The 21,184-nt window shown below is 44.3% G+C and overlaps 1 protein-coding gene across 4 annotated transcripts in view; it reads left to right on the top strand.

Annotated features, from left to right (window-relative positions):
* Positions 1-21,184, top strand: part of MICU1 (mitochondrial calcium uptake 1) — a 92,210-nt gene that overhangs the window by 33,986 nt on the left and 37,040 nt on the right. For 2 of the 4 annotated variants that reach the window (XM_063164171.1, XM_063164173.1), the window contains 3 exons: positions 10,185-10,250; positions 11,388-11,502; positions 21,047-21,129. In XM_063164171.1, the coding sequence (XP_063020241.1) occupies positions 10,185-10,250; positions 11,388-11,502; positions 21,047-21,129 (264 nt within the window). Of the gene's footprint in view, positions 1-7,027; positions 8,539-10,184; positions 10,251-11,387; positions 11,503-21,046; positions 21,130-21,184 lie in introns of those variants that run through there. The other 2 variants (XM_063164174.1, XM_063164172.1) reach the window with 2 other exon arrangements.

Here is a 21,184-nt window from a genome sequence, read left to right as displayed (position 1 = left end):
TCATGAACACCTGTTTTCTTTTTCCCCCTGCCACAAACGTGATGTCTGCTTTTTGGGATTAAAAAAACAACCCAGCCAAAGGAAGGATGTATATTCTTTGCAAAATACCCAGTGTTTCTCTCTGTGGTTTCATGACAGTCTGTTTTGCATTCACTCACTTTCATCATTTTATCTTGTCAAGCTATCACCCTCATCCCCTAGGCTTTACATAAACAGGATTTGTTTGTAGGGAAGCAGTGCTGAATCCCACACTGTTTGTGCTAATGGCTCTCCTGCTCCCGAGCACTCTGCAGGCAATTCCCAGCACTCTGGAGAAAAGATCCAAAGGCAAATCCTTTGAACTCAACTTTCTGTTCCTTTGCCCCTCAGCACCCAGGGCTCTGACCTGTAGTAGAGTGAAATAGCTTTTTATATTTTTATATAACTTAGAGATGTTGCTGCTGCACTTGGATGTGTCCATGCTGTGGTTTGATTGCCTGAAAGTGAGGCAGCAGATTGAGGGGACTGCAGTGGCCTTTGCTTTATTATTATCTTCTCCTGGGACCTGATTTTTCCACAGCCTAATAACACCCTGGAAGCAGTGTACTCTGAAAATGAAGAAATAGAGGTTCTTGTTTGCTTGGCTGTCTGCTTAAAGACACTTTGGGACTGGCTACATCTGGCTGTGGCTATTAGGGCAGTGGTAATGTCCAGGTGAGAGATAATTTGAGGAGAGGATAAAATGAGCTGGCCTTGGCTCTCCCTTGGTAATGAAGGAAGCTGACAGTAGATTGATCTGACAGCAACTTGTTCTCATTTTGTTGCTTGCTTTGGGTTCCAGTTTAAAAAAATCACACTGCTTTTATCAGCCAAGCACAACTGAGGTGCTGCAGAGCTGACCTCACACATTCTGAGTTTCACTTGCATAGTGATAAAACCCTTTTGCATCTCTCCCTCCATGCCTGATTGCAGCCACACATTCCTCTTGGATTATCAAAGCAGCCTCTGCTTGGAGGGGATTTGCCTTTGTGTGCAGGAGGAGCTGCTGAGCTCAGGCAGAAGGGGGAGAGGGTCATCCCTGCTCCCCCTTTGGGGATGTTACACATTGAAATGGGAATTGTGGTACTCAAAAATAGGCCTGGTCACTGGAAAGTTCTTCTCCTTTTTTAAGGAAAAAGGAGTTTGTGAACTGTCAGACTAAGCAAGCTGTGCTGCTGCAAAGCACTGACAATCCAGAGGCCAGACCCTGGCTGAAGAGTGGCAAGGAGGATTGATTTTAGTTCCAAGCAAAGTTCAGAACATGGTGTCTGCATGCAAGCAGTGGTTTAGAAGGAGATTCAGGTAAAAGGTCTGTGCAGTTAGTTGCATTTTAATGACATATTCCAGGACAGTGTTTGTAGCATCTGTGAGAATTTCAAGCGTGTGTGTTTGAGATCTAGGTGCTGCAGCATTAGTGGGATGATGTATGAGCTGCTCCTTTCACAGAACCCAGTTTATTTAGGCAAAGCTGCCATCAAAACAACAAATTGGCCATTGTGGGGTGATCAGGGCTGATCTTGCCAAAGGATTTTGGGGAGTGATGTGCCTCTGTATTGTGCTTTTGTTGGGTTTTTGAGCCAGCTTGCTGTGCATGTGACTGAATGCCAGGGTGAGAAGATAAAATCCACTTTTTTCTCTTCTTCCTGCCCCTCCTTCCTACTGGTCATTTAGTTACTGGAGAGGGAAGGAGATGTTACTGCCTTTTTAATGGCAACAATGCTCCTGTAACTTGAGCCTAAATGCTTTTTCTTCACTCCTGCAAGACCAAAAACCCTGGAGACACTCAGCCAGCACAAACCTTTGGTCAGATGTGTGTGCCAGCACAGGCTCATGCTTGTGTGTACAGGGAGGCAACCTGTGGCTCCATTTTTGTCTAAGAGTGGTGGTTTCTTCCCTTGGGAAGCAAACTCAGCAAAGGGGGGAAAAGAGGCATTGATTACTATTCATTCAGAGTAGAAAGAAGGTATTAATCAGCTTGCAGACATTTCATAGGGAGCCTGAGCAAAAGGCTGATGTGAGAACAGGCACACTCTCAGGGTGTGGAGGTGCCCAGACTATGATTGTCTGTCTGCTGTGTTTCCACTGTCTCTTCCCTCCTGCATTTGGCAGTGGGAAAGCAAATGCATTTTTAACCTATCTTTAGGAGAAATAGCTCATGTTTTAGTGATGAATATGCTCTCACTAAGTAGTAGAGATTTCTTTGCACATCCAACCTGGCATAAGCTTCATTAACGTTACGTAAGTTGTCATGCAGAGTTTGTTAAAAATTTTCTTTTCTCGTGCTCTCTCTGTTTTTTGGCTTATGCACTAATGATTGACAAGCTTCATCTCTCAAAAAAAAAAAAAACAAAGAAAAAATGGTGCTCGTGTTACTGCTCTGAATTGTGAGCTGTGTCCACCCTGTCCCCAGCCTGGTGAGCCAGCACGGGAGCTCCCAGGTGTCCCCCAGCACTGCAGCCTGGTGGAAAGGTGGAGGTGAGCTGCAGTGCTTTTAAGAGTCCTCTGGCCTATGTAGGAAATAAAAGCCCCACTGTAGATGGCTTATTAGTTTAATTAGGATACACTTGACTTGCTCCTTTTCCTCCTGTGGGGAGAATTCCTTGCTGCTGCTCAATAAGGGCAAGAGCCTTCGAGCTACCCAGCAACAGCTTCCCCTCCTGCAGTAAGTAATTAGAGAGGCTTTCAGTGCCCTCTAATTAAATTTATGACTTAAGTATTTCCTGCCAGCATTTTTGTTTACTTCTCTAGATGTTTGGGCATGCCATAAAGTAAGACCAAGCAAGGTGAAGGACAAGGAAAATACTTCAAATGGTGCCTCTAAGTGCCAGTAAAACATCTCTAAAATTCACTTGCACTGGATAATGCAGGCTCATATCATGGACCAATGCAATGAGTATCTTCAGCTGCCCTGACCTGAAGGTGTGTGTCCATTAAAGAACACTTGCTGGGAGTCAGCTCAGCAGGCAGATTTCTTTCCAGATGATTTAAAGAGCATCTCAGGAGCAGAGAAGTTGAAAAAAGTACTTGAGTAAGATCCCCAGGGAGAAGACTGGAGGTAGATGCACCATCCTTTTCTGGTGGGTTGAAGGATCTTGCTCACAGGTTTGAAAGAGTGGGGAGGAAAGGAGCCTTGATTTATTAGCTGGAATTTCTGGGATCCTTTGCTCTGTGGATGGGCTTTGCCTGGAGCATGATGCTCCCAGCAGAGTTTGATAAGCTGCCATAGACCCAAACTTGCAGCAAGTGAGACAAGCCTAAAATCCTGCTGTCATTCAGGAGCCAAACACTGGGTCAGAGCTCTGAGCTCCCTGGAGGTGTGAGTGCCTCTGAAACCTTAATTCCAAAGGATGCAGATCTAAATGTTGCCTTACCAAAAGCCAGTATCACAATTCAGTAAAGAGCAGCATGAAGCAGAGGTGCAATTGGAGGACATTTGGTATGTTCTCCAGGTTAAATGCAATGAAAACAGGTGAGGATTCCTCTAAATCCATCTGTGTGGGGTCTTGCCAGAATCTGTTGTGACAGAGTTTGAAATGAATGTGTCCCCAGTGTCCCCAGTTGGAGCTGGTGAGGCTGGGTTATGGTTTGCTTGGAGACATCTTGAAGTGTTTGGCCATTCTGGTCCATAATCCATGGGAAATGTCACTGTCCAACTCCAGATTCCCTGCTTTTAAATTCCTGCACTCTCTGATCTCAGCACAGGTAGTATTTGCATAATAACCAGGAGGCACCTTCTTACATGGATAATAACCTTGCTCTGATCTGTGTAACATTCCTCTGCCATCCCTGAAAGGGCTGTAAGGAAGTGGTGAGACAGAATCCTTGCCTGTGACTTTGTGGAAGCAAGCAGAAATGCAGTTTCTTGCAGATAACCAGCAAAGCTGAGCTGAGAAGGTTTTTATCTTCTTGGTTTCTTTGCTTGTTGGCTTTCCCCTCCCAGCCAAACTTGACCCTCCTGTCTGCTGCAGTTAGTTCTGATGTTTCTCTGTTTGCTGGGACCTGTATGGACACTGAAATGTGCAAATTCTTTTCTTGGTTTGTTTTTAATAAAACTGAATTTCATCAAAGAAAATTCTTAATTGCTTCTAACACAGTGCACAAACATCCCTATGGGCACCTGGGCTGCTTTAGGTACAGAACAAGAGTTTTCCTTTCCTAACTCCTCTACCAAACATTTGTGGTGTATTTTGCCTTTGACAAAGCTCTGTGTGCTGTTATCTTTGTGTATCCCTAATTCTGCTGCTTGTTTCCACAGGGCTCCTACTAAAATCCTCTGGTTGTTCTTTGTCCTCTTTTGTTCTGGTTTCCAGGTCCCTGGCAGGTGTTTCTTCCAGTTGCTAATATCTCTGATACTTGTCTTTATTCTAATTCTGGTTTGTGCTTTATTTTTTTTTTTTGGTGTAACCAAGCATTCCCTCATTTTCTTTCCTTTTCTAACCCTTTCCTCTCCCACCAGGATTTCTGGCAGGTACAAAGCAGAGAGCATGTGCTTTGATTAGTTTGTGCTTCAGACCTCATAAAATGCACTTTTCATGTGGAAGGGACAGTGTACTCTCACCTCTTCCCCCTGCTCCTCTCATAAATACTCCTGAGTGCTCTCCTTGATCTCAGCCTGCAGGATTTATTGCAGAACACCCGAGTTTGGCTTGTGGAGGGAACAGTCCTCAGGGTAACCATTAATACCTGGCTCTGCTAACAGAACTGCTTTGAGCAAAGCTCAGATGTGTGTCTCCCTGCCCTCCTGGTTTCACAGAGTCCTCTGAGGCTTCTGCCTCATTTTGCAGCTCAATGAGACTGTGACAGAGCTGGCTCTGTTGGAAAATTGTGTTTTCCCCTTGAGGCCACCAAGTTAGTTTGGTTCCCTGGCCAAGTGCTCTGGGGAAATGTCATCTATTTGAAGGTGTGCAGGTTTGGGAAAGGCTACATTTGCAAACTTGAGTTTTTCAAGTTACAGAATTATGTAGAGTGAGCTGTATTAAAGAATATGTTAGGTAGTAGATATTTAGTTGTTGTAGTTCTAAAAATGTTTAGTAGGAAAAAGTACTAGAAACCAAAGGAGAGCTCAATCAATATTAGTAAGTAAAGAGGAAAATATCTTTAAGCACTTTGAGTTTGCCCTGTAGCTTTGTGACCTTAATGAAATCCACAGGGAAAGTTAGGGAAAAATAAACAACTTGGTAATAGGCCCTCAGTGGGTGTAGGCAGTCTTTTAATCAAAAATGGATTCTGGGGTATTTCTGGCTTTAATTTCTTTGATAGTTTTGCTTGTGTTAGCTTAATGCTTAATACTTGAGGGACACAAGACAAAGCTCTGAGAGCTCTGTCCTTGGGTGACATGGTGTTAGTATGGAAGGAGAGGATGGCAGGGAGTGCTTTAGGAGATGCTTGGACTCACCTGGCTGCAAAAGGAGGTAAAATCTGGATGGGAGAAGCAGGTGAAGGAAAAAAAAGGACAGAGAGGGAAAGAGAATTGACAAGATTTTGGTGGTGAGTTCCAAGTGTACAGCCCTAACCTCATCAGCTGAGCCTATGTTTAATAATCTCTTTTTATAGAGAATTATTTTTTTCATCCTGGTGTCCTTTCACACTGGGATTTCTGCCTGAGAGAAAGAGCAGCACAATGAGTTCATCTTGCTCATGCAGGCTGAGATGAGGGAGAGCAGCATCCCAATTTGCTTCAGAGACCTAAACAACGATTTAAATTCTAAGGTGGCAAAACTCAGCTCATTTTAGAGGCCTGACGTGGGCCATCAAGGACCCTAATTTCAATCCTCCCATTAAATTTCAATGCAAAATGCCCCAGTGCTCCTGCAGATTGTGATTTCATTACCCTGCAGAGGGCTGAGGGGAGCACAAATGTAGACTGTCCCTTTTCCAAGGCATTTCCTATTTGCTTTTCCTGCAGGGGTTTCTCCCTTGCATGAGTGGCTCTGCTGCCTGCCACGGGTTGGGAGAGTCTGTGTTGTTGATTTTCTGGGTTGTACAGAATGCTGGCCTTGCATTTCAGGTGCCCTTTGTTTGAAAGGTGGTTTGAATATTTACAGCCTTGCTGAAAGGGAGGGAATGCAGATTTCTCTTTCCAGTCTCAGGAATCCACCTGCAGTAAGAATTGCTGCCCAGGTTTTCATTCTCTGCATGTGCTCAAATTCAGAGTGAGAGAACGTCCAGGACAACCTCACCCATGCCCAGCTCTGTGTTTTTGTGCCCCTCTGTAGATACACAGATAAAATAACCCCCCAAAATCAAAAGTTTTTAAAACCTCTCAATTAAAATATACTCTTGAAAGGTATTATCTGCCAATTATGCAGTATTATCTGCCAACAGTAAATTTTAAGCATTTTCTTAGATCAGCACCCAGCCACCACAATTTGCCATGGAGAACCTGTTTGTGTTTGCCTGTGTTGGTGTGCAGACTTCATAGCAAATTACCATTCCTAGTGGCTCCAGAAAATGTGAGCTTTCCCATAGCTAAAAGAGGTTTATGAGTTTCAAAAGGTCCTTGTGCTGTTTTCATCACAGCTTCAAACATTTTTTTCTTATTTAATGATGTAGAAAAAGTGATATAAAAAAGCCAGGTAGTGCATTTAAAATTACTTATTTTGCATCCACATTATGGAACTGAATTTAAAAACCCCTAAATCCCTCCTTTTTCTCCCCAAGTCCCATTTTGGTCCATGTTTCATAATGCAGAGGGACCTCTCCTATCTCTTTTTCCCTAAAGGACTTTGGAAGATTTGGGCTGAAAAGCTCAATTTTAAAATCTGATCCTGAAAGCCTTTTTATTTCTTTATTCAGTTTTTTAAAGTGAGGTGCCTGAAATCTCTAGATACATGGCTTTGACTCTTTAAGGTTTATATCTTAAAAAAAGAGCAAAGTTTAAAATCCTCCTTTTTTCAATTCAGTGTTTTGATGTAGAATTGAAAGCATTCATATTTTTAATTACCACAGCAAGATGGTTTTGCACATCGAATATTTTTAATTACCACAGCAAGATGGTTTTGCACATCGAGTTTTCCCTTGTCTGTTACCAAGTCTCTCAGTATTTATTTCCCTGGATTTTCAACAGGAAAAAGCTGCAATAATCCACACCTGTCCTGCTGGCAAATAGGACTTCTTTTCCTACATGCCTGCAGTTAACCATGAAATACATACATTAATAGAACTGAAAGAAAGAAACACATTAATAGATGTCTTTAAAATAAGACATAAAAAATAATGTTTTATAATAATAAATAATAAATACTAATAATAGCTGAAGGTGGTCAGTTGGGACTGAGAGAGAATTGCTTTGCATCCAGCTGACTTCACTCTACACTCATGGGTTTGTATTTGCTCAGTACAATAATGGTCACCTGAAAATGTTTCTGTTCAAAAGGAACAAACCAACTACAATGATGTTTGTCAATAAAAGGTGGTTTATTCTTCATCTAAAATCCCTTGCTAATTGACAGAATTGTTCCTGGTTCTGGAGAAACACCCATTATCTCTCATGGATATTTATTTTATTGTTGTTTTGGAAGTGGTCACATTGGGCTGATAAATTCCTGAAGCTTTGGTTCATGGAAGTTGAAATGTGGTGCTGAAATGCAAGTTACAGGAAGAAAGATGCCCAAAATGTCCTTTCCTTCTCCAGGTGGAAACCCAAACTGGCAGCTCTGAGGGATTTCCCAAGGATGTGTTCTTCCTGAATTAAATTGTTGTTTCTGCAGTGCCAGCTGAAGGGGAGCTGCCAGGATTTAGGTGGTCAGGTTTTCTAGCCCTGCATTAGGAATTAGGATATCCCAAGGATGTGTTCTTCCCAAATTCAGTGCTGTAGTTTCTGGAGTGCCAGCTGAAGGGGAGCTGCCAGTTTTTAGGTGGTCAGGCTTTTCTAGTCCTGTATTGGAGTGGGAGCAGCAGCACCGTGTGCCCATCTCTGCCTCTGCAGAGAAAGCATCCCTCCATGTATAAAAACGCACCTTTATTTTTTTACATTTGCATAATTCAGTATTGCCACATTTCCCTCCTCATTCAGCCCTGAGAAAACCATTTGAAAATCCAAACTAAAAGTTAACATTTGGCGAGGAACATAAGGATTCTGTGGGGTTTCCACCAACCCTTGTTGGAAGCTGTACCATGTCCTCAGCTTAAGAGAGGCTCCAGCAGCAGAGGAGTTTTGGGGTGGAAGATGTGAAGTCTGTGATGTACCTTTGGGTGCTTTGCAGCCAGCCTGTACATAAGGAACTCTGGGGATTTGCCTGCATGCAGCACAAGACTTTTTCCTCTAGCACGTGGCTCTGGGGAAGCTTGGTCACTGCATTGATCTGCTCAACCACATCTTGGTGCTGATTGAGCTTGGAGCCTGAGTGGGGAAGGGCAAAGCAAGCTCTGTATCTTGATTTTGAGTCAGTTTTTTGACCTGTCATCAGTGTCTGGAGCTGTAAGAGAATCTGCCTGTACACCTGTCACAAGTTTTGTTCCACTCAGACTGGACTGGTGGCTTCTCACTGAACTTACACAGCCATGCTTGTGCCAAAAGCAGTGAGATATTTGGATTTCTTTTTCCTTTTACGTGTTAATTTGGATGTCTGCTCTCTGTGTGCTTGTTAAATATGAATCTACTGCTTGATTAAAAAATACATCATAATTGTGAAGTGTTCCCCATGGCTTGCTCACCTGTGAATGCTTGGGTTTAAATGGGGATGTGCTGAATGATCTTAATCAATTACTCTGGTTTTGGGAGTGGATTTAACATGGAAAAAAATGTTAAGTGGAAGAATTTGACTGTTTTAACTGAACGCTTTGAGAATTACCTTGTGCTCAGATACAAATGGTGTGGATAATTATTTGTGGAGATGACTTGTCTCTAAAAGAAGGTGGAGGTTTGGAAAGGGATTTTTCCTGGTGTTCTGATACCAAGCATCACTTTTCTGCCTGAGTGGGAGTGTGCTGGAAGGAAGGTGGGTGTGGAAAAGGGTGTTTGAGGTCTTAGTGAGGACAGACTTTGGGTCAGTCCTTGAACTTTGAGGGGTGACCACAGCCCACATTGTACTTTGTGAATAAAATTGATTCATTTATTTTATATTATTTTTCCTGAAGGTTAGATATAATTCCTTTCAGCAATGTTTGGTGGTGGGGAACAACTGCTGGGAAAAGGATTCTTTGAGCCTTTCCCATAGTGAGGTGGGCTTCCCACAAAGTTCATGGAAAGCAATCAAACACACAGCTTCTCACTGAGACAGAGGAAAACGAAGGGGAGACCTGGGAAATCTTTAAAGCTTCTACTGCTGGGAACCTGAAAATCTGATTGATCAGGGCAGTTGTTTTCTCTTAAAATCAGGGGGAGAAATTCCCTTTTCCACAAGCTACAGGCAGCTGAGCACTGTAGTTACAGCATGTGCTCCCTGGGTTAGTGACAAGTAGATGCTGGTTTTAGTAGAAATAAATAACATTTTTTTTACTATGTTTGCTCAAAGGAAGGTGCAAATGGGTAAATGCTTCTCCCTCCCATCTGTCTTTATATTTCAGAGACCAACTAACTTAATAACCTCTTTTATTGTTAATCTGTTGATGTGCTTTCCTCTTATGAGGAATATTTTGAGCTGTCTGATGCTGACTATGAATTTTAAGTGCAGCAAAGAAACCCATAAAAATTAATAAACCACCTTGTGGAACTTTTTCATGGGATTCTTCAAGCAAGATGCCAATAGCTAGATTATGATCAATGCTGCCCAGGAGAGGCAATAAATCACAGGAGCAGGTGAGATGCTCCTGGCAACACCTCCAGCAGCAGTCACAGGGAGCTGCTCTCTCCCCAAATCCTGCCTCTGGTTCAAAGCAAAACCAGATGTTTTTATTCTTCACATCAGCATCAATGTTATTTTTTGCTTTGGCTCCATCTTGATGGAAATGGAAGCATAACTATTTTTTGAGGGAATGATATTTCAAGCTGGTACCCCATAATCATAACTGGCTGTTATCTTGCATCAAATGAAGGTCATTAACTGTTGTCTGCTGGTAGTGACTCGCCTCTTATTAAATTCCTGGTGCTCTCCAGGTGGTAAAGGCAGAGTTACTGGGAACAATTTTATGTGATCAATAGAACTGAAGTCTTTTTCCCTGGAAACTGATTTTTTTTGTGATCTATATGATTATTTTTGTCTCTTTTCTTGTGATTTCCAAGCCAGATACAGGTTAAATTTACATCTAAATTATTAGCTGAGCTCATCCCCACTCTGCAGTCGCATACAATGGTGAGTTCTCTCTCAAAAAATAAAAAAACCCCAAAAACTTGAGGTGGATGAGAGACATCAGCTGCAGACAGTGGAGAAGCTATGAGCTAACACTTGGTGGGGTATCTCCATAGGCTTCCAGTCACAGCAACCACCTGGTTGCTCCAGACTGTCCTTGCTCTTGGCAAGCCTAACCAGTCAACTTGATGTGATGTTTTGCCTGCCTGTTTTATTGTTGGTTAACCAGTTTTCTTTCCTTTATCTTGTATATGATGGGATCTCCGCTAGACTGAGGTAACGCTGGGGGCCAGTTGTGGAGCTGGACCCTCTTGTGGTGGTGTTTGTTGGTGGTTTTTCCTAAAACCATTCCTAAATCCAGCCTTGCTTTCACCATGCCTGTGTGTGCTTGCATGGCCTGGTTTCCATGGGATAACCTCACCCACCCCTACTCTCCTGTGTATTAATTGAATTCTCCTCTGTGTGTGCGTGTGCCTCCTCCTGCTGTCCTTAAAGTGGGTCACCAGTGTGGATTCCCTAACAGTCTTATGGATCCTTTTCAGCCTTTGGGGGTTCTGCAGATCAAAGGGACTCTGATTTTTAGCTTAGTAAGATATTGTGAGCTGATAAATGGAAAAGAAACTGGAGCAAGAAGGGAATTGAGTTTGGTTTCAGGCTGGTCCTCCCTGTGAGCTCACACACACACACAGTTTGGATAACCTTGATCAGACTTTATATTCATGTCAAATAATCCTTTCTTGGCTCCTTTCTACAACAGAGTCTAACTAAAAAGCTGTCAGTGCAATACAATTTCCTTTTTGAATCCTGTATTAAAGTCTGAGTTTTTTACCACTAATCTCAAAGATTTTAAGCAAACTGACCATAATAATGTAATAATAAACATATATGTTTATGTTTATTTTAACTGGGCTGAACCAACAAAGGAATCCCATGCAATTCCTTATCCTCATTTGGGATAGGCAAGCACTGATCTTTGCAGAACTTTTCTGATCAGATCCAAAGGCTGGAAAAGGTCCACTGGATATGGATGGAGATAGTAGGGGTGTGTGTCCATGGAATGGCTTTTGGTGCTAAGGACACAAATCCAGCCTTTTATTCAGTGTTTAACCTGGTGCTTTCTGGTCTCTTTGGGGTGTGCAGAAGCTGTCCCAGGAGAGGGAGAAGTTTGCTGACGAGGACAGCATCTTCTACGCGCTCGGAGAATGCGGCCTCATCTCCTTCTCTGACTACATCTTCCTCACCACTGTCCTCTCCAGTAAGTACACTGGGATTTTCCTGCAATTCCTGCTTTTTTGCAAGTTTTCAGGGTCCACAAGCAATAGCTTGTTGACATGCATTTCCCTAAAAGGCCTTCTGGATTGCCTGCAACTCGAGCTGAGCAATTGCTGTTGCTTGATCTGCTTTAGCCTGAGCTTTCCAGTGCTTTGGGAAGACAAGCAGATTGATGACTTCTGAAGATTTATTTCTCTTTTTGAAATGTGACAAATTTTTTTTTAATGAGTCACTTGACCTGCTGTTCAGATCTGTAAATGGAGAAGTGTTCTTGAGCTGTGTTCATGTGATATTCTCTTGGATTTGGATGAACACAGCTCTCCAGCTCTTCACTGGTTTCTCACCTCTCCAAACTCCCTTTTCCAGCTGTATTTTCACTTGGGTGAGCTTGGGTTTGTGAGTGATGTAATCCAATGAGGAGAGAAGTTAAGCTGTTTACATTTCAAGCAGTATCATTAGATACCTTCTGTCTTTTCACCCTGCTGCCCTTGACTTGCATTTGTGATATTTCCATCATCTGCTAATCTGTTCCAGCAAAGTTGTCTGCACTCCCAGTGCCAGCACTGAGAAGTTTGCTTTGCTGGCAAGAACCAGTGAAACTGAAGCCTTTGATAATGTCAAATGGCTTTTCTAGACTTTCTTCACGTGGAAGTCAAGCTCAAAACCTCATTTGCAGAGCTTCTCTGACTGCTTGGAAGGTGCTGTACCATAAACAGGAAAGTCAATGGCAGTTTCTCAGCCCCATTAGAAAATAAGGGGGAATAAGCCACTGTCCAAATGAACTTGAGACATTTTATTTTTAGATTTAAAAAGAGAAAACTTGGCCATCTAATGTAGTGAGTATTCCATGCCGGCCTGATTTGTGGAATTAGAAAACTGGATGGTTCCCAGTTACCTGCAGAGCCCAGTGCTGCCTGCCCAGGGCCTTTCAGGGAGTCAGCTGGGTTAATCCCTGGTGCTTTGTCACAGCAACAGGTGCTTTATTCTGCCCCATGTTCTTGCATGTTGTAACAGGAGACAGGAGAGGCAACTCTTCCTTAGCTGAGGATCTATTCCTGGCAAGCAGCAATGCTCAAGGTCTGGTTTGTTGTCAAATGGACCTGCTGGGGGCAGACTTGTGTGTGACCTTCATGTTGTAAAAACAAACAGAGAGATAAAGCTGGTTCAAGCCAGGGAATTTGTTTTATGACTTTAATTTGCTTTTTTTATTTGTCTGAGTCTCCGAACTGGCTCTTAAGACCTTTGCAGTTCCTTTCTTACATTCAGCTGGGCTGTGCCAAAATGATCTCAGGTATTCACTTGTGTCATGAGGGCTTTTCATCTGAGCCTCCACAGATGACAATGAACTCTCAAACCTCAGTATCACATTACTGAGTGTGGTTTGGAAACACTCCTGCCCTTGTTTTTATGGTTGTGCTGATGGTGAACAACCCCCTAATCAGGTGCACAGGGCACAAAATGAATTTCATGTGCTTCCACAGGCAACAGTAAGAGAAATTGTTCTTGCTTTGCTTTAACTTGTTTGTTGTGAGAATAAAAGAAAAGGACCACCTTGTGTTGGAGGAGCAGCCAGCCTTGTTTTGGAGGCTGTGAGGGAGGGACAGGGTTTATTCCTCTTGTTCTTGAGCTTTTGAGTGTGTCCACAATTACAGAGGAGTTAGATTAATGAGGAGACAGAACTGGCCTTGAGGAGCCACATTGGGCCTTTGAGGGCAAGGCAGGAGCTTTCAAAAAGGAAAATAAAAAAAAAAAAAAGGAGGAAAAAAATTCCAGGGCTTTGAAGCTGACTTTTAGATATTTGGGGAATTTGCTAAATTCCTGAGGATGGAGGAATGTCTCTGGAGCTCCCGTTAAACAGTGATTCCCCAGAGGAAGAGTTTGGGTTTCATTTTTAAAGCATTTGCTGTTGTAAAATAAATTCCCAACCAAGCCTTACCCCGTGGCTAAATAGAAAACTCACTGTTGCACCCCACTGGTTTCCTCTCTGACTAGTGAACATTTCCTTGCAGGAATCCAGTACTTCCTGATTGGGTTCTTTTCCCTAGAAATAAATAAATAAAATAGAATGAGGGAAGTAAATCTTAAATGTGACAGTTCAATATTGGTTTTCTCCCTGTGTTGTTTAAATAACCCAAACATTAAGGAAGTGTCTGGACAAGGTGGAGCTGTAGATTATACCAAAGAGATAAAACCAAATAAATATTGGGAAAGGAAGGTGGCATATTGAGCACTGAGCAGAATAATCAAAAGGGGGAGTGGGAGATTGGGTCTGGGGGGGAGGCAGGAGGGAGGGTGATGGGGAGAGATCCATCAGGGTCTGCTTTGGCTCATTGCATTCCAAACTGGTCAATGAGAGCCTTGGCAAACAAGAAGCCCCAAGGGCTCTGTTGTGCTTCCCCAAACTCCTCATGCAGTTGTCTTTGCAGCTTTACCTGAAGCTCCTCCAGCTGAGTTCTGTGAAATGGGGAGTGAGAGGAGGAGAGAGGGCTGGAGGCTTCATTTCATGTTGCTCTCAGGCAGCTGTTTGCACATTGCTCAGAAATGAGTCTGTCACCATATCTTATTTACGAGCCATTTCTCAGCCCAGCACTGTCTGTTCTCCTTGGTTGCTGTATTTCTCTGAAGTTTTTCTTTTAAAACAACTGATAAATTGGCTTTTAGCTGCTCAGAAAGCCAGCCTTCTGTTAAAGGCAATGAGAGCTGAGGGGCCTTGAGGAAACTCCACAGTTTCTGTTGCTTCAGCTGCTCCTTGTGTTTTGGGGCAGAGGTAGAAAGATGAGCAAATTCTGGTGGAATTTCCCTTGCAAGGATCCTTTGAATGTTATAGGAAAACAAAGACATGGCTTCCCTGACCAAAGAGGTTTTTGCTTTGGGACTTGCAAAACAAATGGAGGAAGGAGAAAAAGAGCTTTTCCATGGCCAGTAACTGCAATTGCCCAGCAAATTGCAAGGCACACTAATTCTGCCTTCATTAACAGCTACTGAGGAGAGCTGGGCATTAGAAGAATAAATTGGTGTTGTTTCCACAGTTGGACTGTAGCTGTGTCTGGATGTAATTCTCCTGGCAGGAGGGTTAAATAGCATTGGCTGAAGCCACAATAATTATCCTTTTGCCAGGGCTCTCCTAGCAGACCTGCAGCTCCTTCTCCCACCACAGCAGGTAACTCTCATTTAGGATACACTCACCTCTGTTATTTTTTTCTGTCCTGTGTGTAGGGAATAAATTTCAAGCCATCTAACTCTGGAAATTGTGTTCTGGCCAGGTATTGAGCTCTGTGCCTGTCCCTGGGATGGAGGGACCTCTTCTCCCACACTGGGATGGATCCCCAAGGTCCCTTTGGACCATGACTTCTGAATAAATTATTCCTGGCTGAAGGAAAGTCTTCCTTCCCCCATCCCTGCCATGGGTGAAACCTTTACCTCAGCAGTGGTGCCTCCATCCTGCTGTGCCCTGTGCCACAGCACCCATTCCCACAAGAAAAGGTTGCTTTGAGTTTATGTTTGTAGTCCTGTTCATGTTAATTTTCTCTTCAGTCTCTCAAGACCCTCCATGGTCCATCTCACCCTCACTGTTTGGAGCAGGGATGTCTCCCTGCCTTTCTGCCAGCCCAATCACTGCTGTGGCATTTCCCAGATGTGTCTGAGCAGCATCTTCCAAGGAATATCCCAGCTTCCAAACACAAGCCTGGCTGCTTCCTGGCACAGGGAGAGCCCTCTGGCTTGGCATCCCACTTGTGCCAGGCTGAAGGACAGAAATGGGAATGGTTTTTCACAATTGGCAGTTTGGGATGTTCCCAAGTGATTTGAAGACTCTGGAGCATGGGAGGCTCTGTCAGCCTGCACCCTTCACCTGGTCTTCCTCTGTTCATCTCTCAGATGGATGGGATGGGATGGGATGGGATGGGATGGGATGGGATGGGGATGGGATGGGATGGGATGGGATGGGATGGGATGGGATGGGATGGGATGGGATGGGATGGGATGGGATGGGATGGGATGGGATGGGATGGGATGGGATGGGATGGGATGGGATGGGATGGGATGGGATGGGATGGGATGGGATGGGATGGGATGGGATGGGATGGGATGGGATGGGATGGGATGGGATGGGATGGGATGGGATGGGATGGGATGGGATGGGATGGGATGGGATGGGATGGGATGGGATGGGATGGGATGGGATGGGATGGGATGGGATGGGATGGGATGGGATGGGATGGGATGGGATGGGATGGGATGGGATGGGATGGGATGGGATGGGATGGGATGGGATGGGATGGGATGGGATGGGATGGGATGGGATGGGATGGGATGGGATGGGATGGGATGGGATGGGATGGGATGGGATGGGATGGGATGGGATGGGATGGGATGGGATGGGATGGGATGGGATGGGATGGGATGGGATGGGATGGGATGGGATGGGATGGGATGGGATGGGATGGGATGGGATGGGATGGGATGGGATGGGATGGGATGGGATGGGATGGGATGGGATGGGATGGGATGGGATGGGATGGGATGGGATGGGATGGGATGGGATGGGATGGGATGGGATGGGATGGGATGGGATGGGATGGGATGGGATGGGATGGGATGGGATGGGATGGGATGGGATGGGATGGGATGGGATGGGATGGGATGGGATGGGATGGGATGGGATGGGATGGGATGGGATGGGATGGGATGGGATGGGATGGGATGGGATGGGATGGGATGGGATGGGATGGGATGGGATGGGATGGGATGGGATGGGATGGGATGGGATGGGATGGGATGGGATGGGATGGGATGGGATGGGATGGGATGGGATGGGATGGGATGGGATGGGGGAATTCAGGGATCCAGGGGCAGCCACAGCTTCTCTGGGCACCCTGTGCCAGGGCCTCCCCACCCTCCCAGGGAAGAATTTCTCCCTGGTATCCCAAGCTGACACACTTGCCTTATTTCAGAGTTAGTTCTGATCCTTCTTTGTGAGAAGAAATAACCCATTTCTCCTCTAGAACCTATGATATTGTGGCTCAGTGCTGTGGGCTCAGTTTTTTAGCTGCCTGTTACTTACATTTCTGGGTTGATTAACATTAAAAAAAACCAACTTGGTGTGATTTGGATTCATTTTCTGAAATGGTGGAGTAATAATGAAAGGAAAATATCTGCAACATTAAGTTTAATGGGTTTTTTTCCCTTATATTTACTGCAGCTGGGGCTCAGCCATCTGTATTCTATGGATAGCTGTCTCTGCTTCAGGACTCTGTTAATTGGGGATTGATTCACTTTCAGGGTACTGTGGCCTTTGCACATCTATTTTTCTTCATTTTGGGATAAATGGAGAAGAAGCAACCCTAGGATATTTAACTCCAAATAACTGATTTTTCCCAGCTGAGTTCCTGATCCTTCTTCCCACACTGGAGTTGCTTGGGGAGTTATTAAGCCTTGGGAGCCATGAGCTGCTTTGTGTATAAATTCCCACCAAAAGACAAGATATTCCAGTGTTTTCTAAGGAGTAGCCAGAAGTTTTACTTCCTCCTCTAAGTAAGATCACCAAAAATCACCCTGTTTTGGCAAAGAAATTCCCAGCTCCATGAGGAGGGAGCAGTGGATATTCTCCAAAAGTGTGTTAGGACTTTGGTTTTCTTAAATGCAGTTCCTCTGCTGGAGGTCAGAGAGCAAGGTACACTGAGAGGGGTCTCCAAATGTTGAGTTTTTGGGAAATAAAAGATCCCAAATGAGCACAAACCCAAGGAAATGTGGCCTTTCTCATCAGCGAGCTTTTAATGTCTTTCAGAGTGCATTGCTTCTGCTGAGAGCACAGGGCTGTAAAGAGCAATTGAGTGCTGCAAATTGGTCCATTGAATAATTGAAAATAGTTTAAAATGGCATCATAGGCTTAAAGATGTCTAATGAAGCCATCTCATCCCTCAGGGCTTCCCAGGGGCTTTGCCCTGCTGGATCCAAGTGGGTTTTTTCCTTGTGGTCAGTGCTGCTGCTTGTTATTTGTTTGCTGCTGGAGGACACTCATCTCTCCACCATTCCTGTGTTTGGGTTCTGCTTTATTTGCTTTCTTTCTGTCCCCAAATATTTGATTGGAACAAGTGAATCAAGGAAAGTGTTAATTGCCCTTTGCACTAAATCCTGGGTTAGTTGAAAAAACAACTTGGCATGGACAGCTGATGCAATTATGGATCTGAAGGATCATTTAATCCAGATCTTTGCCTCTATCTATGCCTAGGTCTGTATATATGAGTCTTTCCATATATCTCTGAGCTAGGAGTTCACTGATAGTGGTGTGGGCTTCAGCTCCACATTTTCACTCATGTTGGCCCAATGGAAGGGATTGGAAATTGGTGATTTCTGAGGTCCCTTCCAACCCAAACTATTCCATGCTTCCATGTTAATGCTTTGGAGGATCCTCCTGAACATCTAAAGATAGAAATAAAGCTAAAAAAGAAACTGCAGTTGTCCTGAACAGTTTCTGCCTCATTGCCCAAGGGAAATCAGTTGCAGTGAAGCAGTCTCTATTTTTAATAATGTGGAAAAGGATGGTGAGGAGACAGCTCACACAACCAGAGAGAGCTGGGAGTGCAGCAGAGCACTTGGGGGAAATCCAGAGGTGGTTTTCCCTTACCAAGGCAGGCATTAGGCCATATGAGAACCAAAGATCCTTTAAATGGCTTTGGACACCGCTGCAGGAGGAATTTTGAGTTTGTTTGGAGGCATCTTGATTAAGGAGGCAGTGGGGAAATTTAGAGATGCTGCAGCTGGAAATGGTAAAATTTGGGGGGCAAAATAGAAGAGGGAGGGAAAGGCCACATTTAGCTGGGCAATCTGGTGTCTGCTGATTTTATGGTTTATAAGTTTGAGGGATATAAGTGCAGGAAGAGGAAGGGAATGGAGCTTGTGCAGGCTGTGGTGATGGGCAAGGCAGGCACAGTGGGATTGGCAGCTCTTGGGGCAGCTCTTGCCACATAAATCCTGGCCAGAAGCATCCCAGCCAAGGGGAGAGGCAGAAATCATCTGAGCCAGGCCCCATAAATCCAGTCCTGGGCACCAGGGGTGTACATCTCTAATGAACATTCCTTCCTGAGCAGCAGTGGGATGAGCTAATTGTCTTGGGTGCCCTCTGGTTCCCCTGGCTCAGGGTCACATTGTTGGGATGGAAGTGTCATTCCAGGTAATTGGAGCTGGATATGTAGATCAAAGGAGGAAACCAGCCATGCCATTTATTAGCTGAAGGAGTGAAGTAATTGAATTTGCCAATTTAAAGCCACCCTTCCCTGCCTTTAGAAAATACTGATCCTGCAGATTTTTGATGCTGAACTGCTCATTTAAATTTTGGAGGTGTTGTTCTCCTCTGGGGCTTTGATACATTACTCATGGAAATGTCTGTTTAGAGATGGAAAAGGAGGGAAATGGCCCTTGTGAGGGACAAGTGAGTATTTTACTCTGTTCATCATGTGTCTGCACAAATGGGATGTGGTATTATCTATTTCCATAGAAAGGGGAGAAAAAACCCCAACCTGTGACAGTTTTTCACAAGGAATAACAAATTTCCCAAACTTTAAATAAACATCATTATATCCTGGTAGAGAAAATGGAGTAAGAAATATGTCCCAATCTTTAAATAAACATCATTATATCCTGGTAGAGAAAATGGGGTAAGAAATAGGTGTTGACTGCTCTTTTTCTACAACCTTGTAACTACATGAGAGTTTTGTCTGTTCCTCCTCTTCCTCACAGAGGAAACACCATTCCCCTGGTGCCAGATTTTGGGGCTAATAAGAGGAAATTGCCTCCAGGCTTTCATGCAGTTAAAGTGAATGAAATTGTACATGTTCTTGAAATATTAAGGGGGTTGTTGGAAGCTTGTTGCTCTTCAAGAAAATGGAGAAATAATCACTGGAGACACTGGATGGATACAGAGGAGGCTTAATCCCTTAAATTTGATTTATCATTGGAGAGATTATGAAGGTGGTACTGGGGACTGGCTGTCCCCAGGTGAATTAACACCGAGTTAATGAGGGACAGCAGTGAAGGAGGGAGGAGCTGTGGGAGGCCCAGCAGGGATGTGGCTGGAAGGGGGATGACCCAGCACGTGGCTGTGGTCACAGGAGAGGCTGCTCCTGCACGTGGTGTCCGGAATTCCAGGCTCGAGGGCTTGGCAGGGGGAAGCTGGAGGTGCAGGATGATAAGAGCAGCACCACGTGTGCTGGGGATATCAAGCAGGTCCTGACAGGCTGTCCCTGCCATCAGCCCCAGTGCCCTTACTCATCTATTTTGGGCACAGAGTGTTTGGGAAAAGGGTCTCATTAACCTGTCTGCTGAATCCTTTCCTGATAAAGTGCTAGTCATTATTATAGCAAGGAGAAAACACAGTGTGAAAGTTTTGAACTGGAGCTGTAACAAATATCCAAAATCTAGTTCACTTAATTCCATATTCATTTCCTTTTGTCTGAGTGATTCCTCTTTGTCTCCCCTCTGCCACCCCCGTCTGGGAAGTGCCTTCCCACAGAAGAGTGGATGCAAAACCTCATTATACCCTGAGCATCCACTGGAAACATTAAAAGTTGATTGTACAGATGAAATTTAAAAGAGCTGAACCTCTCCAGTGATCTACATTAGATGTGGGAAATGAAAAAAGCAGCTAAGTTTAACTGATCACTTGAGATGACAGCCTTAGCATTAGTTATAACCTTGAGGATTCCCTAGAAATCCCAGCAAACACCACAAATCCTGTAGGAGGTGTGTATTTGAAAGTAGCAGAGCATGATAAATCCTCATATATTAACTTAATTTGGGAAAAAATTGTGGCACTGCGTTGTAGCTTCAAACAGCAATGGGTTCCAGAGCCCAAAATGGAAATGTGCTGAAATCCTGTGGTGGGCTGCAGGGAGACGAGCGTGGCTGGCTGGGAAGTGATGCCTTTGCAGTTCTGACTAAACAGACCGTGACAGCACAGGCTAAATGCAATGAAAAATGAGGTACAGCCACGTCTCAGCTCGTGAGCTGCAGCCCACAGCTCATCTCAGAGCCATGACTGGGCTCAGACAGGGTGGGCATGATTTGTTAAAATTTGTACAGAGAGGCAGGAGCTGAGAGAAGTGCCCAGATCCCAGCTCTGCTCCTCACCCATGGGAAGCACAGAGAGTGCAGTGCCTGGGGAACATCCTCTGGCCAAACTGGTGGTGGACTGCATGGAACAGGCTGGAGCTCTTGCTGCAGCTTCATTTTCTGTTAACTGTTGTTGGAAATAACAGGTGGCATCTTGCTTTCCAGCTTTTCCCACCTGTAAATAGAATAAATGTTCCAGAAACATTTCCTCCTTACAACTCCTTGTCAAGACCTTTGGTGAAAGGAGTACTGTGAAGCTCATAGCTAGAGGTTCCTACAAGCTGCATTTCAACACTAAAATTGAAAGAATTGAGCAAAATTTCTTTTGGATAAAGTAATTCAGAACTTGTGCTGTTTTTTAATTGAGCTTTTGTATCTTTGCTAACTGTTTTTTGTGTTTTGTTGGGTATTTTGTGTAGCTCCCCAGAGGAATTTTGAAATTGCCTTTAAGATGTTTGATCTGAACGGCGACGGCGAGGTGGACATGGAGGAGTTTGAGCAGGCAAGTTGAGCAATGAGTGTTGTGGCACCTGAGCCATAAGCACAGCATCCCTCTG

The sequence above is a fragment of the Melospiza melodia genome, chromosome 9 (assembly GCF_035770615.1).
Source record: "Melospiza melodia melodia isolate bMelMel2 chromosome 9, bMelMel2.pri, whole genome shotgun sequence".
In the NCBI taxonomy this organism is placed as follows: Eukaryota; Metazoa; Chordata; class Aves; order Passeriformes; family Passerellidae; genus Melospiza; species Melospiza melodia.
The sequence above is the reverse complement of the archived record's forward strand: the minus strand, read 5'-3'. Positions and strand labels throughout refer to the sequence as shown.